The sequence below is a fragment of the Dromiciops gliroides genome, chromosome 1, assembly GCF_019393635.1.
Source record: "Dromiciops gliroides isolate mDroGli1 chromosome 1, mDroGli1.pri, whole genome shotgun sequence".
Taxonomy (NCBI): Eukaryota; Metazoa; Chordata; class Mammalia; order Microbiotheria; family Microbiotheriidae; genus Dromiciops; species Dromiciops gliroides.
The window spans coordinates 75732747-75752342 of NC_057861.1; the positions used below are offsets into that span (position 1 = coordinate 75732747).

At 45.5% G+C, this 19596-nt stretch overlaps 1 protein-coding gene across 4 annotated transcripts in view; it reads right to left on the reverse strand.

Moving 5' to 3' along the window:
* The window catches only part of PUF60 (poly(U) binding splicing factor 60), a 44762-nt gene that overhangs the window by 7790 nt on the left and 17376 nt on the right, over positions 1-19596 (reverse strand). The window contains exons 4-7 of one of the 4 annotated variants that reach the window (XM_043976165.1): positions 9979-10047; positions 3024-3119; positions 1946-2035; positions 596-646 (exon numbers count right to left, since the gene is read on the reverse strand). In XM_043976165.1, coding sequence (XP_043832100.1) covers positions 596-646; positions 1946-2035; positions 3024-3119; positions 9979-10047 — 306 coding nt within the window. Of the gene's footprint in view, positions 1-336; positions 528-595; positions 647-1945; positions 2036-3023; positions 3120-9978; positions 10048-19596 lie in introns of those variants that run through there. The other 3 variants (XM_043976180.1, XM_043976170.1, XM_043976188.1) reach the window with 3 other exon arrangements.

Genomic DNA, 19596 nt, shown 5'->3' on the forward strand with positions numbered 1-19596 from the left:
CTGGTGGCTAGGCAACTCTCTGTTCATGACAACCCATTACTGGCAGCCCACAAAGCCCATGGTCAATCCTTCAATAACTTTATTGCTCCCTTACCCTCCACCCACCTCCCCCAGCCCTTGGGTTGGTTATAGAGCTCCCTCCCATCCTCCCTCCCACCCAGCACTTAATATGATGCCATGGGGTCCCCCCTCTCTCACCAGAAGCCCAACCACGGCCCAAGAGACAGGCCAGCCGGGAGGGAGCGGAGTTGTGCAGGGAGCCTGCCCTCTGTGGCCCCAAGTGCGTGCGTGGCTGGCTGCTGCCCTCCCAGGCGGCTGCTGCCCCTCCGGAGTTACCTGGCCGGTTACTTTTAAGGCGGGCCCTCAGAACGGAGGCATCCCTAGGGAAACGGCTGTCCCCCAATGTCCCGGGGGGGTTGTGCTCCCAAACAGCTGGCCAGCTGCTGCCCGGGCCCGGCCCCGCCCGGCTCTCTGCTCGGCTCGTCCAGAGCTGGCGGGCTGGGGGAGCATGGTCCCCACCACGCGGGCCTCACTGCCCCCCTCTAGGCCCTGACTAAGGAAATGTGCCCCAGAAGAAGTGAGTATTTCTATTGACCGATTGCAAAGGTGAGAGAGGATCTCCAAAGCCCATTGTCACTGCTGCCATCTGAAAGACAGTAAAGACAGAGTTCAGTCTGTTGGAGCTGAGCATTCTCCCGCTATTGTCAACAACTCACGCAGACAGCGGCACGGAGACCCTGCCTGCTGGAAGGGCCTGCCTTCCTTCCCCTCACCGCCGACCGACCGCCTGCACCGCCTGCCCCCTCGGGGCCTCCAGAGCCCCGGGCTGGCCGGGCCCAATGTGCCAATTCTCCAAGCCTGCCCAGCCAGGGCAGGAGGGAGGGAGGGAGGGAGCTGCAGCGGAGGGAGCAGTAGCCTCTCCCAGCAGGGGAGGGAGGGAGAGAGGGAGGAAGGGATGGATGGAGAAAGGGAGGGAGAGAGGAAGAAGGCAGGGGCTCAAGGCACTATGGACCTTGGTCATCACAGCCTTTGCCTCACCCCTGGCATTATAAGGAGCCCCTCATACAGAAATCACAACCACCACACCAGCCACCTGAGAGCAGAGCAGAGCAGAGCTGCCTCTCCTAGGCATGTGCCTTGGCCCCAGAATCCAAACTGGAACTTCCCATCCCAGGGAGAAGGAGAACCTTTGGGGAGAGGCCAAGCCCAGACAGCCCTACCTCCTGCTAAGTAAGGGGAGGGGGGGCAGGCAGGCTGAGGGACATAGCTACATTACATAGAACTCAGCCCTCCGGCCCAAGGCTCGTGGGCAAGGAGAACCACTATACACACCACATGTGCCTGCGGGCCATGCAGACAGCCCAGGAAAGGGAAAGGGCAAGGGCAGGGAAGGGAAGAGCAGTGAGCACTTTAGATGGGATGGCAACAGATGAGGACAGAAAAAGGAGAGTGGAACCCCTGAGTGACGGAAAAGAACAAGGGGTACTCTGGGCTCAAACAACACAGGGCAGAGCCAATGTGAAAAAGAAAAATAGGGAGGAGGAGAAGGAGAAAGATGAGTACAAAGGAGAAAACAGCAGGGAGAAGCAAGTCCACTGGACTGGGGGAATTGGAGAGGAATCAAGGAGGTGAATCAATCTCTGGGAAGGCCCAGGGATCTCTAGAGTGGGCCCCAGGAATGGGGGCTAAGAGAGTTTGTATAACTTCTCAGGATTCAGCTGAAAGGGGGAAGGGGAAGGGGGAGGAGGAAGAGGAGGAGGCAGCAGCAGCTTCCCTTCCCCAATCGGGGTGGTTGGGGCACTTTTCACAGCACACTTGGATTTTACTGTGGAAACAGCAATGAGAGGCCTGGGGCCTGGGGGCCAGTCAGCTGCCATGGCTCCCTGGGACCTGGGCTCCTCAGGGCAGGGAAGGGAGGTGAAGCATGAGAAGGAGGATATCTCACCTGGAGGTTGGTGAGCTGCTGCTGCTGGTGGGCGATGGTTTGCTTCACCAACACACTCTTGATGCTCTGCTCCATGGCATACTTCTTGGCCTGTCAGAGAAGCAAGAGAGATAGTACAGTCCTAACAGATCAGGGCCCGGGGTGAGTACATTTAGTCTCCACCCAGATTCAGTCACCTAATAGCTACTAACTCAGGAGTGAAAGTCATACTTGTAGAAAGACCCACCTTGTCCAAAGGGCCTGGAATGGGAGGCCCCTACTACCCGTTGGATCTCAGCTTGGTCTGCCTATATTCTTAAGCAGGGGCTCTTAACCTGGAGTCCAGAAACTTGGTTTTTAAAAAATCTACATTTCAGTATAACCAGTTTCCTCTGTAATTCTATAGATGTTAGAGATCTAAAAATACTTTTCTGAGAAGGGTTTTCTGCCAAAGGGGTTCACAATATAAAAAAGGTTAAGCATCCTTTTCCTAAAGCTTTTCTCTACCCAGGCTATACCCACGATAAAATGTAAGGCGGCTGGGGCAGCTAGGTGGTGCAGTGGATAAAGCACCGGCCCTGGATTCAGGAGGATCTGAGTTCAAATCCAGCCTCAGACACTTGCTAGCTGTGTGACCCTGGGCAAGTCACTTAACCCTCATTGCCCCCACTAAATAAATAAAAAATAATTTTAAAAAATGTAAGGGGGCTAGGGCTAGAACATTCCTGATATAGACACATGGACTCCAAGACCATGAAAGTTGGAGATGGTCTCTAGAAGGCATCTAGTTCAAATCCCTCATTTGATAAATTGTGGCCATCCCTCCAATTCTGCTGACCAAGTCAGCTTCTTCACAATTTGGCTTGGATGAGAGACCATGTCAGCTTTTGTCAACAGTCTCTACTAACCCAAAGTCCCTTGATGTCTGTCCTTTCCCTAGTGCTTGTAGGTGCTTGAGCCACCATTTCATCAAGAAGGTCAAGAGTAATGGAAAGATATCAAAGTTCGAGATTGGCCCATACAGTGGGTCTAGAGGCTTTGAGAAATTACACAAGGGACCATTTCTGGACAAGGGGAAGGGAAGGAAAGGATCGCTCACCTTCTGGAGGGCCTCCTGTTGTTCGGGTGTGAGGGGTGGCAGCCCCAACTTGGCTGCTGTGCTCTGCCCATTTTCCATTTTGATGGAATCTGTGCCCTGGGAGACACAAGAGCCATGATCAGCTGTCCCACACTCCTCATACAGACATACAAACCCTAGGGGTAGCATTGCTGCTATCCTTACCCCACTTCCCATCCCCCAGACAAGGGACTATGTATTCTCACTCGTTTAAGCCCCCTCTCTCCCCAGTTTTACTCCCTCGGCATACATGACACCGAAATCTTCTCTATTGATTTAGACAGGTGATATCACAAAGGTGAATGCCTTCTATAAGCCTAAAACTGGGACCTTAGGTTCTGGACATGCCTCTCCTAGACACTGATCCCTCTCTTCCCTTCCCACTCTCCTTCAGCCTCTCTTGGGCACTTCTTTCCCCTGCTAACAAGTTTAGGGTGCTTCGTCTTCCTCCCAACCCCCATGCCTTCAGCTTTCAGGACAGCAGACTTGGCATTCTAGAGATCTCTGCCTCAGCCAGGACCGAGCCCACCTTGCTCTAAGAACCATTCGTTTGGCCACCTGCCTAGATGGTTTTTACACAGTCTTAGCCCATGCCACTCTCCCTTAACCCCCACTCCAGCAGAATCACTCCATGCAAGTAGGCAACACAGAGACTTTTTTTCCTGTTGTTCTCCTTGTCCTCATCCACAGGTCCCTTGGAAAATAATGAAGCCAGTGTGATAGCTGTCTGATGACACAGACCAGTCAATGGCCAGGCCAATAAACATTTATTAAGTGACTACTGTGTACCAGGCACTGGGAGTCCAGCCTGACCAAAAAGTGGCTGCACATCATTTCTTTTCTCTCCAAGCACGTTCCAGTGAGACAAGGAAAGGCAGGCCAATCAGATGTTGACCCTTTACTCAGCTCCCAAATCCTAGACAACTGAAGGTTGTTTCAGAGTAACCCAGAGGGGACGACTTGGAGAAAAAACCCCACACACATCTGCCCACTTTACCCCTGCTTTGGAGGTCCCAATATTGTTATGACCATAGTGAGACCAAACCCAGATAAGGCCAGAAGTCCCCCTCCCTACCATTCTTCAGACAGAGGTTAAAAATCTAACACAAACTCTCTATACAAAACTGGCCAAACAAGTACAGGATGAGCAATGAGAGGGCTGATGAATACGCACAAAAACAATTTTATAGCCCCATACCTAAAAGAAGCCACCAGGGTCATACTCCAGTAGGAAGTTCCAGGCTCTGCCTAAAACCTCAAACCCTCCCCACCCAGCCACCTTCTTTTCTCTAGAAGAAGCTCCCAGACTTGGCTTAAGGCCAGGATGACTGGGACCAAAGCTGAGGGGCCCTGTTCCCCTGCCTCTGGCCCAAAGACCAAGCTCCTTCTCTCTTTCCATCTGTCTTTGTCCCAGAGAATGCACACAAAGGCAAAGTGGGTGGAGGGAAAGAGGGGTGAAGGGTATAGCACTGAGACAAAGAGCTTAAGAGCTAGGAAATAAAAGAACTACACAGGATGAAGATTTGTGTGTTCTATGGCAACCAGCTTAGTCCATGTCTCTCTCCATCACTCCCACCTCTGAAGCCTGAAACACAAAAGAGGCTGCTAGTTTGAAGGAAGAATGGTTTCGCTTACTTTGAGGATCAAGAACAGGCATAGAAGGGAAGCATCTGTCTCCCTCCCCAATCTCCAAGGAGCCAAGAAAAGGAACCTATCTCCTTTGGGAAACAGAGGAAAGAAACCTTAATTTCAACTAGTAACTTCTCTCTTTTATGAATTCTACAATCCAGTCAAACTAGATTATTAGCTATTCCCTGAACCCAATACTCCAACTCTGATTATCTCTGTGAATCCCCGCAAGATGTCTCCTCTTGCCAGGAACAAACTACTTCTGCATTTCTTTTGTCTTACTTCAAGGTTCAGCTCAAGCACCACCTCCCTCAGAAGGCCTCTATTCAATGCCCAGATGCTAGTGGTCTGTCTCTACTAAAATTGTCCTGTACTATATATGTTGTGGACTGTCTCACTTTTGTGTCAGCACAGTTGCTGAACTGAAGGCTTAAGACGACCCCATTTACTCTCAGATTCAGTCACCAGAAGAGAGCCTCTTTCCCTATCCTGGCTAGGCTCAGAAGGTCAATGCTAAAGAAGCAGCCTCAAGGAGTGTTAGAAGCAAGCCAGTCAGATGGCTAATAGGAAACCCTAAAAGAACAGTGATCTGGAAATGGTTCATTGCCCAAAGGACAACCAGGACCTCGTTCCCCAGATACCAACATTTCCAGCCCATCCACAGGAGCCCACTCGGACCTTGTTCTGGGAGCTGAGGGAAATGGTCTCAATCTTAGTCGGATATACAACTTCAAGGGACCTCAAACAAATCCAAGAGAATCTACTCTGAGCAGTCTGCAATATCCCTAATACGGTGACCTGGCCTGTTTTGTTCATCCCACAACTGAGCAGTGTGTCTTATGAGGAAGTTCATTCACTCTCTCTAGCTTTAGCTTCTATCCAGTTTTCCTACTTTAGACCTCCAGATTCAGTCTGGAACAACTGGGGCCCTTTACCTATCTGACACACCCTTGTATATCTGAAGGCCACAATCTTTTCATACCCTTATCATTCAATCAACAAACATTTATTAAGCACATAATATGGGAGAGGCACTGTGCTGGGAGATACAAATACAAAAGGGAGCCAGACCCTGTTCTCAAGAGTATATTCTACCAGAGGGGTACGTAGTCATAGATTACAAAAGGTAAATACAAAATAAAAACCACTCTGATTGGTGGGGCATTGCAACAACTGGGGGAAACAGAAATGCCCTCTTCAGGTGCTACTATGTTGGCTGGGCCTTGAAGGGACTAAGAGTGTCTCCTCATTAAGTGAGGAGGGAAAGCATCCCAGGTATGGGAGACAGCTTGTACAAAAGCATGGAACAGGAAGTTGGCCAATTTGGCTGGAGCATAAAACATATGAGCAGGATTAATATGTAACCATCCTGGAAAGATAGACTGGAGCCGGACTGTGAAGGGCTTTAAATGCCAAACAGAATTTGAATTTTATCCTAAGGGCAATGGGGGGGCTACTGAAACTTCCTGAGCAGAGGAGCATTAGTAATAACAAGTGAGGTCACAGTATAGCAGAATATCCCTGCAGTCCCCCCCTTAGTGGGGCTTATATTATCTAGAGAAGCCAATTCCCAAGCTCCACAGTTTTCCCTCAACCTCTTCCCTGAGACTGACATTACATGAACAAGTGTCCAGAATATCCATCCCCCAAAGCCAACTGTCCCACTTTCCCTTACCTAGACAATTCTGTTCCCTCTACTAAGTCAGACCCCATCCCAAACTACCTTTATTTTTCTCAGGAATGTATAATACTAACCAGTCCAGAGTCCTGGGTAGGATATGTACCATCACTATGTCTGCTGACTGAAAATATGTCTTCACTAAACACCTCTGGGCCTTCACCACACTGAGGGGAAGGAAGGGAAAGGGAAACTGAGATTGGGGCCTCAAGGAGCTCACAGTCTAATTAAAAAAACAGGCCTCACCCAGGGAACAATTAAAGGATAATACAAGACAGCATATGATCCAGGGCTAGATGATAAGAGGCAGGTAAATTGCTCTAAGCCTTCAAAGGACAGATCTTTGTGGGCTGGGGTGGTCATGGAAAAGTTAGCCCTGGATCTGAAGGATGATGAGAAGAAATCAATTTTGGAAGTCATCTAAAGTTGGTCTGTTTAAAAGGTCGTTTTAAAAACCCTTTAGACTGGGGGCAGCTCGGTGGCACAGTGGATAAAGCACAGACCCCTGGATTCAGGAGGACATGAGTTCAAATCCAGCCTCAGACACTTGACACTAGCTGTGTGACCCTGAGCAAGTAAGTCACTTAACCCTCATTGCCCCGCCCCCCAAAATCCAAACAAACAAACAAAACTCTTTAGACAGAAAAGACCATGCCAAGCCCCTTGGAACTTGAAGCCTCGTAGCAGAGAGAGCTTTCCAAAGGAGGCCAGGGAGGAACGGTGATCCAAAAAATAACCAAAGTACACTTGGATCTCAACAGGGAGGAACAGGCCAGTGGTCAGTACTGTATGTGTCTACCAGGCTTTTCTTCAGGGCTCTTTTGTAACCAGAACTGAAAGAAAGTAGAGGGAGAGATAGGAAGAAAGCCAGCAAGGTGGGCCAGCCAACAGGCCATCTGACTCTAATCAGACACGAAGCCAAACAAAAGCTCACTTGCTAGAACTCTGCTGAGCCTACTTAGACTAGAAAAGGGAGGGGGAGGAAGATCAAGCCAAAGCAGCACAGTGCATCACCCCGGAGAGCACCAGGACAGCCCTGAAAGGCTTCAGGTGCTGGGTGGGACAGAGCTCCCTTCTTAGGGAGGGATCCCCTTACTCTCCTATCTCCCTGGCAAGTCATCCAACTACTCCTCTGCTTGAATAGGCCGGCTGATGGAGACTTCCTCCACAAACTTCCCTATTCATCCTGCTCTAACATTAAAGTCCTTCTTGCCACTGACCCCAAACTGGCCTCCTGAGGACCCCTCCAGTCCTAATTACTTCCAAAACAAGTCCTTGTCCTGAACTTTGCGGCTAAGGAGAATAAGCCTAATCCTTCTTTCCCTATGCCAGTCCTGCCATATATTTGAATACAATGATCATGTCCCTAAGTCTTTATGTCATTATCTCTAACCCTAAAAAGAGTAAAAATGAAACTTACGGATATGTTTAAAGTAATATAGTACCAATCTGTGCCTAGATGTTATTTTTCTTATCCCACTCCCACTGGCATTTTCTTTTAATGTTAATACACATAGGCCATCAATGCTTAATTAATATCGATACTGTTATGTTAGGGTTTTGTTTTTTTAATTGAAATAAGGAATTGTCAAATGACACATCACTCAGATTCTCTTTTGCATCTCAGGACAGACAAACTGCCCATCCCAATATAGTGAAGGACAGGCAGATTGCGGACAGAGCACCTAGAAGGCATGTGTTGCAGATCTGAATTTATTTCAGTGACAGTCAAGTTACTGCTAAGCGGGAAAGGAACAAGGCATGCTATACAGACAGAACAGCATGAATAAAGGCACAAGAGCAAGAAGAAAGGGCAGGGAATGGGCTACTGGGGATTAGTGATTTGGGACCCAGGTTCTTCCCAACAATTATCAACTACCCTTGTCAAAAGTGAAAATGCAGACAGTAACATAGGATCCCATTGTCCTTGTCAGTGCTAATCCTGAGTTCTGAGAAGATTCTAGGCTACACAAATTCAAATCCCAAACTTTCAGGCAGGAACAAGAGCTACCTTAAAAGAAACTGTGCTGGGTAGTCCAGGGTAATTTAGTGGGAGCATCCAGGCTCTGTAGCCAGCTACACATACCCAGCTAGCCACTGTCTATGCCCACATACTGCCCCCCCTGCCTCTTGGCCTCCAGGGCATATGTTTCACAGACAAAAGAGTTTGCTGAATTTCAGACAAACAAAAAAGAATACAACCTGTACATTCCTTTTCCCATGTGGTAAAAATGTAGCTGTGACCCTGTACCCTTGGGACCAACCTTAGGCCCCTGACAGATTCCATATCATCCAGTCTCCAAAGTCAGTTCTGCCTCCCTTTCCCTCTCTCTCCCTCTCTGACCTTCACCTGCCTCTATCCCTTTATATTCCCCACCACCAGCCTAAGCCCTAGCTCTGAGGCAAAAAAAGACCCTCACAGCTAGATGGGGGCTAAATGACAGGGGCCATTCACCATAGTAACCAGTGGCCAAACCCCATAGGGTTGGGGGATTGAAATCTTTCAATTCATCCTTTGTCTTGAGAAACAAAAGGCCCTTCTCCATTCAGCCAATAGACTGAGTGCTTCAGAGGTCAGAGGAATGATGAGCCAGACTGACACTCCCTGCTGCTGTACCCTCCCCCATTAAGCAGAAAACTGGGGTCTCTCAACTACAAAGTTAGGCCTCTGGTAACACTTCCTTTGCCCCTCCTTTATCCTTTCCCCTCCCCCTCTGGACAAAGATCCCTGTTCCATGTACTGGTTTTTTTCCACCCTACAAAAAAGCACTTGGCCTAAAATCCCTCCTGAGGCCTAGACCTCAGAGATACCTTTGGCCAAGCCTTTCCCTTTCTCCTCTCCCTTTGAGCTGTCCGGGGGCTTCCTGAAAGGACTCCAAGGTGGCACCAGGGATAAGGGTGGTAGGAAGAAAGAAAGGCAATGGCTTGTCCGTGGCAAGGCAATCACTAAGCAAGAGTTATCTGCATGCTAATGGGGATGGATGGCTGAACAGATCCCAGGTCCCAAGAAATTCCCATACATATTAAAATGAGCAAAAAACGGGCAAAGCTCCAATCTCCTTAACTCCCCAAAATGAGCAGAGCTGGGTTTTCGGAAGATTAATCCTATGCAGGACTGACTGGGGAGAAAGAATGTAGGTGGGCATGTTAATTTAGGAGATTGCACCAGCCTAATTTAAGAGCAGAAAAGACAAATAGAGTCTAGAAGTCTTGAGCTCAGAAGAGGAGGCTGGAGAGGACGGAATAGAGAATGACCCAGAACTGCAGGAAGGACAGAGGCTGGATGGCAGGGAACAGAAATCCTTTGTATTAGCAAACAGTCTTGAATGCAGGTTTGAGGAAGGAGGCTTCCTGAAAAGGCGTCAGGTCTTAAGGACCACGAAGCTGGTATGACTCTTCAAAGGTGTTTCATTTAGCCCTCTGAACAATTCTGACTCAAAAGTCTAACTTAATAGAGCCCCAGTGGTCTATGGTTACAATGGTTGGTAAGAAACAGCTATTCCGCACTTGCCTGAGGAGGCCTCCCTGTCCTACTTTCCCCTGGGCTGATGGAGGCAAAGGCCTTCAAGCATCCCCCACTGATAATAAGTCTGTGCTCCGAAGTGAGAGAGAATATGGTAAAGGCAATACCTGTGGAGCTTTCCACTTGTCTCCCGCTGCCGATGGCTCGGGCCCCCCTCCTTGCTGGCCATTCACCTGCTGCAGGCAGGAATGAGACGTTGTGATAGGCAGGTACTCAAGCACTGTTCATAGAGCCCAGGCACCCAGAGCCGCCGCCACCACCACCACCACAACCACCACCACCACCCCTAGGGCCCACCCCCCCCCCACCCCGGGGAAGGAAACCCTTATCCCAACCCAGCCCCCACACTCTAGGACTCATGTGACCCCCCCCCACCTGCCCAACACCCCTCCCCAACACCAGCCACTGGAAAAACAAGCACAGCCCAAGCACAGGCAGATGAAGGGGTTTGAGAGGTACCAAGTCATGAAGAGCTTCTTCAGTCTACTCAAAGTCACACTCCTCACTGACCTGCCCTGACAATTAAGACCACAGACCTTACTGATACCAGTGTCCTTTGGGAGATCTGGAGTTCATATCCTGGCTATCTATAGCGCCCTCTCTTACTCTGGTCCCCTGTCCCTCATTTTAACAGTCATCACTCTCCCCAGTTGCCCCCTCATCCTAAGAGGGTTTAAGAGGGAGTAGGTTCCCTTTTCCCTCTTAAGGATGACAGGTACCACAACCTTATAGACACCCCCAACACCTAAGAATTAATATTCCCCCCACTATTTACTGATAGATACTTTCCCAGATAGCATCTGATTCCTGGTCCCTGCTATCTTACTCTTGGAACTAAGGAATCCAGGAGTATTACTCTGCCTACTATCCAGGAACAAACATAGATGAGGCCAGGGAAGAAGTGGAGCTAGTTAAAATATCTAAGAACAAAGATGGGCCAGGAAACAAGGAACTGCACATAGTTAAGTGTCCTTACACTGGAAAGAGGTAATCTGGTTTCTTGACCAGCTCCTTATTCTCCTTTTACCCTTAAAATGTAAATTATTCAACCAGCACCAAACCCACTCCTGGAAAATTCCATTTATCACCACGGCTCCAATTATCGAGTGACTTTGAAATTATTATTAAAAAAACAAAAACAAAATAGTATCTCCAAATCTGGTCTTTCCCTGGAGCACCAATTCAAAAATTTCTGGCTACTGTCTAAACAGCAACTTAAAACTCAACAATCCAGAGCTAACCTGCTCATTTCCCCCCCAAATCACGTTAACCTATGCCACCTGCTTTAAACCTTCGAGTCACCTTGGGCTCTCCCCTTTCTTTCCTTCTGTCCCCAGTGGCCCAAGACTGTTGATTCACCCTCTCTGCCTTACACACCTTACTTAAATCCAGGCTTCTCACTGACCTCACAGGGTTGTGAGGTCACAGGAAAGTGCTTTGTAAATGTTATAAAGCTATAAAAATGTGAGATTTCTCCCTGCCTTGTGCTCTGCCCAATCCAAGCCATCCTATACACTGCAGCCAAAGTAATTTTTCTTAAATACAAAACTGACTTTGTAACTTCCCTACTCAAGCAACTCCAGTGTCTTCCTATTTCTCTTTTGATTTTAAAGTCCTTCAAACCTGGCACCTAGCTCTCTTTCCAGCCTCAGTGGACATTATCTCCACCCACAATCGGCAACACTGCCTGCTCCCCCCCCCCCCACAACACACATATACTTTATGATCCAGCCAAACTGGATTCTGTGTACCTTATATAAGCCACTTTCTCACCTGTCTGTGTTATTGAAATAGTCACCTCAGAACACATTCCCTTCTTACCTCAGGTTTTAAGTGCCCTCCCTCCCAAACTATCTTGGATTTGTCTGTATGTGCATACATATAACACTTTCTATTTGTGCTGTATATATTTTTAGCTGGACTTGCCTCTCTCTTTAGAATGTAAGTTCACTGCAGGTTATTCCCAGTGCCTTTAACTAGCAAAGTGTAAGGCACATAATAGTTGTAATAAATACTTGTTGATTAAGAACAGTTTCCTGCCTAATCTTTCCTGCCTTTAGTCTCTTCCCTCCAATTCATTCATCTTACAGTCACCCAAATAAATTCCTACTGCAATTCCCAGATCACCAAATTAAAGAATTTAAGTTTAAAGATTCTCAAAGGTCTGGGGGCAGCTAGGTGGCTCAGTGGATTAAAGCACCGGCCATGGATTCAGGAGGACCTGAGTTCAAATCTGGCCTCAGACACTTGACACTTACTAGCTGTGTGACCCTGGGCAAGTCACTTAACCCTCATTGCCCACACCAAAAAAAAAAAAAAAAAAAGATTCTCAAAGGTCCAAGTCATCCCTGAACAGTACCAATATCTCCCACAAGTGGTCTTCCAGCCTCCAGCTAAAGGGAACCCACTATACCACCATAGGGGACCTAGTCTACTTTTGGAAAGTTCTAATTGTTAACTTACTGGCGTCAATTCTAAATCTTCTCTGCAACTCCCACCCACTAGTCCTAGTTCTTACCTGTGGGGCCCAAAAGGGCAAATTTAGCCTTTCTTCCCCACAATAAGAAACTTTCAGAGAAATGCTTCTTGTTGTCAAAGCATACCTCCTGCTCTTACTTGTACAGCTTGACTCTGAATCCCACTTTGTGATTTTACATTTGTTCCTATGAAATGCCATGATAGATCTGACACATGTCGCTTCAAGAATTTTCTTACTGTATACTAAATAAAGCATACACTTCAGATGTGGACATTCAAAAGCTGTATCCAGCCTAGCTTTTCAGGCTTACCCAAAACTATTTCTCTTCATTCATTGCATTTTCCTGCCAAACTGGACTACTTTCCATTCCCCATTCTAATCCTGCCCTCTTGTACTCTGTGCCTTTGCTAACACGTTGCTTTTCATGCCTAGAATTCTCCCCCTCGAATTTCTGCTGTGGAAATCTTTTTATTTCCTGAATATTTAATTGCCTCAATTGCCACCTGGGCCATGAAACTCCACAGCATCCTCCCTTCCCTACACAGGTAAAAGGTATCACTGCCTCCTCAAATGTCTCATAGCATTTTGTCTCAATCTTGTCTTTGCCCTCATCACATTTCTCCTTGTTTCAGATTAAAAGCTTCCTGAGAGGGGCAGCTAGATGGCGCAGTGGATAGAGCACCGGCCCTGGAGTCAGGAGTACCTGAGTTCAAATCCGGTCTCAGACACTTAACACTTACTAGCTGTGTGACCCTGGGCAAGTCACTTAACCCCAAATGCCTCACTAAAAAAAAAAAAAAAAGCTTCCTGAGATTACACAGTCCGTGTAACATTAGAGGGCCAGGATTCAAACCCCATCCAACCCCAGGGTCACTTTACTTCTAAGGTCCTAACTCTAAATAACAATCCTATGGGCTAGCATCTAAAATGACAATCCTATGGGCTAGCATCTAGCAGTGCACTTTGCTCACAGATGCTTAAGAAATGTTTGCTGCAATTGCTCTTTTACTCCTTCCCTTCCTAACTCCCCATGTAAACATCCCTCACATTAGCCTGCTCATTTGATGAAATAGAGGCCAGCCTCACCTCACTGCAGTCCTCCTCCAGTCTACCTGTTCTTCATCCCCAAAGGGGCTGATGCCTCACTAGTCCACAACACTGAGTAGGCTCAAGATCACCTCAGAGAGGATAGGATGTATCAAGAAGACAAAACAAGAAGGGAGAGGTGCTGTGGTATATGTGGAGAGGGGCAGTATATAAGGGTAAAAGGAGGATGGGGAGATCGTGTAACTTGCAGGTCCAATTCAGCAGGTCCCTATCCTCCCTCTCTTCTCCTGGAAGACAGTCACAAAAATCAATCCACAGCCCTACCACAACTACCAACACTAGGCAAGATGGGGCACTCCACCATTTCAAACCCTGACCAACCTTCAGCTCCAAGTCAGCCCTCCTCCTGGCCAACTTTCCTGTTGGTGTACACTGTTCTTTTTATCTCTAAACCATCACTAACTTGGCACTTTCCCCCCAAAAAATACAAGGCAGTTTGCTCTTTTACAGTACCTCTGTCTAATCTTCCCCAGTAGAGTACAAGACCAGTAATGGCAAGGAGACAGCTAGGTGGCTCAGGGGATAAGAGTGCTGGCTGGGCCTGAAGTCAAGATAACCTGAGTTCAAATTTGGTCTCAGACACTTACCAACTGTGTGACCCTGGGAAAGTCACTTAACCTCTGTTTGCCTTAATCCATTGGAGAAGGAAATGGCAAACCATTCCAGCATCTTTGCCAAGAAAACCCCATGGGCAGTATGGTCCACAGGGTCCCAAAGAGTCAAACAGAACTGAACAACAAATGGCAAGAGATACGATCTCATTCTCCTCTGCCTTTCTCATTGTGGAGCTGATTGAGGGACATGGTAGAAAGGGCAAAATCTGACTGCTATGGTAGATATCTTTCCTTCCAGACTAATGGGCCCCAGAAGAGATAGCAGCCCCAAGGTGAGAGTCTCAGGTGCTTGAGCAGCAAGTGGCACCTTGCAAAGTAAGGCTGTTTTGGGAAGGGAACCCAAATCCAGGACAAGCAGACCTGTCAAGGAAACTGGTACAGCCACTTCTAACATGTCTCGGTCCTGTCTCACTCCTTAGGATTATAACTGAGACTACAGCAGAGGAAGCACTGGCAGTAAGGACTTCAGCATCCAACCTCTAACTGATGAGAGCCTCTCTCTACTACAAAGATAAATGCATGCATGCATGCGTGTGTGTGTGTGTGTGTGTGTGTGTGTGTGTGTGTGTGTACACACTTATATATTTTTTAAATCGTAAAAAAGATGGAAGAGCAGAAAACAATGAACACAAAAGAGTGGCACAGCAGTATAATGTCAAAAGCATTAAAATTCAAAATGAGCAACAGTTGATAAAAGATAGTAAGGATAATCAGATAGGCTTGGAAAGAAGAAATACTATTGTGCTGCTGACTAGGGTGTAGGGGAAGCTAAGTGACAGTGCAGAGAAATCCAAACTACTTTTTTCTTTGCTCTACCAATGAGAATGACTTCCAGACTGGGAAGTACCAATCATTGACTTTTTTCTAGCCAAACAACATCCCAAGGTATGGAACAAACATGTAGTGGTAATTACAGAGCCACTGTCAATAATCCTCCCCAAATCAGAAAGGGAGAGACACCACAGGGCAGGACCTATTTTCAAAAAAGGGAAGAGAATGGATTTTCCAAACTGTAGCCCAATAACCTTGCCTCTGACTCTAAGAGAATTCTAGAATGTATTATTTTATTTTTAAAATGGCTTTCAAAGAGCTGGAAAGGGAAATGGTGATCATCAGAGACAGCATGGGTTCATAAAGAACAAATTGTACCAGACTAACTTATTTACCTATTTGACAAGAGTTCTTTGACTGGTAGGTTTGGGGAATTCCAGAGACACACCTTGTAGACAGATGAATGAGATATGATCTTGGTTTCCAAACTTTTTAAGTATATGAGAACTACTTTAAAAATGTATAAAAGTTTAAAGAAGTCTCCATATAACTAGCTATTGACTGATAAAAACACGACCAAAAGATAAATGAAATTAATTATATTTTAAAATGAAATTTGGATGTTTTTAATTCCTATAGTACTTCTGTGCCAAGAATTTGAATTTGTGATTTTGTTGGTACAGGAACTATCAACATAGATCAAAAATGTCTACACTTTATGTAATTTAACTAAATAAATCTCAGAGAGCTGAATGAGACTCAGAATTAAATGACCTGACCATGGTCATTGGCTAGTGTAAGAGGATGGATCAAAATAGCATCTGTATATGAAATACTTACTCCATTTTTAAAACTTGTATTTGCTTAGCTATGAATTCATATATGGATACCTGACCTCTGTGGTCCCTAGGAGTCTGGAACCCAAAGGTTGGGTACCATTGGGCTACAAGATAGTAGCTAGGTAGATATATATTTTGCTGACTTGACTAGACCCAAAGGGTCCATGTCATTTTGGAGGAAGGTTTCTAATATGACAGTGTTTCAATGATCTGTCCCTTCTTAGCCCTGCTCTGTTCAACATTATCAGTGGCTTATATGATGACACACATGAAGCTAGGCAGGTTACCTAATATGCTGGTTGAAAAGATCTGGATCCAATAAGATCTTGGTAGTCTGAAAGGATAAGTCAAATCTAACAAGATAAAATTTCAAAAGCATTAAATAAAATCCTACACCTGGATTCGAAAAATTAACCGTGTTAAGTCCAGAACAGGAGATGAGTCAAAACAACATTTCATGTGAAAAAGACCTTTCCTACCCACCCCCCCCAAGTTTAATATGGTTTGATGCATGACATAGTTTTAGAAAAAAGCTAACACTTTTAGGCTAGATTAAAAGAAGCAACTAGGGACAGAACAAGGGAGTGGACAGCTCCACTGTACACTATTCTAGCAAAACCATATAGGAACTACTGTGTTTGGTTCTGAGTATCACATTTTAGGCTAAGAGGATCCACAGATAGAACATATTCAAAAGAAAGTGAGTAGGACGGTGAAAGGATTCCACACAAAGTCATACAAGATTCAGTAGAAGGCAGAAGGGATGATCAGCCTAGAGAAGATTTATGAGGAACATAAAATTAGTCTTCAAACATTCGAAGGGACTATCAAGTCTAAAATGAATCAGATGTTTTATTTGGTCCCAGAGGGCAGAATTAGGAAGAATGGTTGGGATTAGCTAAAAAGATAAAATTTTGGCAGGATGTAAGGAAAACTTGCTAACAAAATAACTCCCTTTTTGATAAAAAATGCTGGGAAAACTAGAAAACAAATCTGGCAGAAATCAAACCCACACCTTACACCATATTCTGTAATACATTATAAATGGATATTTAACGTTAATATTCAAGATCATATTATAAAAAATTAGAAAAGAAGCAGATCATATCCCTTTCACAACAATGGATAGGAGATATATTCTGAAACAAATAAGGAAGAGGCAATTACAGAAGATAAAAAATAAATAACTTTGAACATATGAAACGGAAAAGCATCTGCACAAACAAAATGAATACACTTAGGATAAGAATGGGAAAAAACCTTCAAAATTTACGTGACATGTTTGTGTATATGTATATCTATATCCATCTATCTATCTACACACATATATAAGACCAAAAGCCATTCTCCAATGGATAAGTGGTCAAAGATTATGAATAAACCGTTCTCAAGAAGAATTGCAAACTATTAACCACACAAGAATAATATGCTCCATATCACTAATAAAAGAAATGTAGGGGCAGCTAGGTGGCGCAGTGGACAAAGCACCAGCCCTGGATTCAGAAGGACCTGAGTTCAAATACAGCCTCAGATGCTTGACACTTACTAGCTGTGTGACCCTGGGCAAGTCACTTAATCTTCACTGCCCCGCAAAAAAATTAATAAAGAAAGAAAGAAAGAATACAAGAAATGCAGATCAAAACAACCCTGAAGTTTCAACTCACACCCTGGAAACTGACAAAGATAACAAAATATGGCAATAGTCATTTTTGGAGTAGTTGAGAATAGGCACACTGATACACTGTTGATGGGAGCTGTGAATCAGTACCCATTTTCAGACTTTTTCAATGTATTGATCAATTATACTAATTCTTTTCTCTTTTTGTCTTAAGAAAACAGTTTGTCATATGGATGGGACTCTAGGAAAGAGAAGAAAGCATGGGGGAAATGATGGTAATGTAAAAAAAATAAATAAAAAGTTCAGACATCAATAAAAACAACTTCCTAACAATTAGACCTGTTCAAAATCCAATCTAAGAGTTATCAAGTACCTATAGTGTGCTGTGAAGTAAATGATAATATTTTTGACAAGCTTAGCACAATGCCTGGAATATGGGCAATAAAAGGTTGTTCTCTTTCATCCTCTATGTATTATTAGACCTTGGGGATATTAAAAAAACCACAAAAACAAAAGCCACAACAAAGCTTATATTCTAGAGGGTATGGGAATATTACAAATGAGTATATACATGATAATTTGAGGAGGAAGTAAGCACAAACAATCAAGGAGATCAATAAAGACTCCTTGGGCTGAAGGAAGCTAGGGACTCAGAGAAGTGAAGGCAGACAGAATCGCATTCTAGGGAAAAGGTGCAAAGGTGTGCAGGTGTTAAATAAAATGAGCTGAATAGGTGGTTTTCAAGAGAGGCCTGAGTGATTACCAGTCAGAGAAGCAGAGGGGATTTCTGCTCAGGTAAGCTGTATAACCTTGGAGGTGACTTCCAGGTCTAAGAGTCTATGACTCTGTGATTAGCTCTGGGTCTAGCTCCTGGTAGAGTGAAGCCATGAAGGCCCAAATCAGCCCTTCTGACCCTTCTCCTGGAGAAATCCTTCACAACACCTCATAGAATATCCCTGGCAGGAGAAGGACAGAGGGTGTAAAGTATGCCTTTGATATCTTTGTTGGGAAAGTCACTTAGCTCAAACTGAAATTCAAATGGCTGTTCCAATCATTCATTCCTGTAAGCCCTGCCAGTCCAGTCACTAAAGGCTGAAAGTAGCTTTGTTTCCTCAAAAGGCCAGCTCCCACGTGGGAGCCCACAGAACTCTTCTGAATGCTCTCCAGCAACAGCAAGCTGTCTCCAAATAAATTTGCAGAGAACAATACCAACAGCTGTGGAAAAGACCTGGGCATAAGCCACCAGAAGCCTTCCCAAACACTGGTCAGAGGCTAGCAGCCTGGTTCAAAATACCTTAGTTGTATGTATGTGTGTATTATGTATTCATATATATTTATATATGGATCAATGCCCTTAGAAAGGAAAGAAAGGAAGGAAAAAAGCATTTATTAAGTACTTACTGTGTATTCAGCACAGAGCTAAGGAATGGGGATAGAATTGCAAGCAAAAAAGACAGTACTTGCTCTAAGGGGAGTTTACAATCTAACGAGGAAAGAAAACAAATACAAGGGAGGAGAAAAATGAGGGATGGCTGGAGAATGAAGGCAGACCAGCTTTGGCCCCTCCATAAAATAGAGGCTCCTGGAAGAACTCAGCAATGGGAGAAGGGGTCAGGCCTTGCAGAGGAACATTCCATGGTGAGTGGGTAAAGGGATGGTATACTGTTCCAGGGTGAAAAAGTCCAAGGTATTGAGGCAAGTTCCAGGATAAAACCCATGCCATTTCCCATAATGCTAATACTGCCCACCCCCCACATACTTTGCAGACCAGCTTCAAGCCCTTAGCATTTCTACTTTCTTCAGAACTACCTTAATGAACTATGTTGGGTTGGGTCCAGAGCTTTTTTGTATGTATACTCATGAAACAAGGAAAATATAGGATCCCATTCAATAAATAGGTGCTTGGGAACCTGTATGGCTTTTGACTTCTCACAACAACCCAGGGCACAGGTCTAGTTCTCCATCTTCCTCTTAGGAGGTAGATGCTGGTGATTCCTATGCAGGGAAGGAAAACTCCAGTAGGATCTGACACATGACAGGAAAAAACAGGGGCAGAACTGACATGGAAGTGTTCCTCTCCGGGACATGAATATGGGACCATTACCACATTATGAGGAAAAGATCTGAGGCCTACAGTCTAAAACCCATCTTGTAGGGGTGAGATAAAAAAGGAAAAGAAAGGAAGGAAGGAGGGAGGGACAGTGGGAGGGGGGAGAGAGAGAGAGAGAGAGAGAGACAGAGAGAGAGAGAGAGAGAGAGAGAGAGAGAGAGAGAGAGAGAATATGAGAATCTATCCC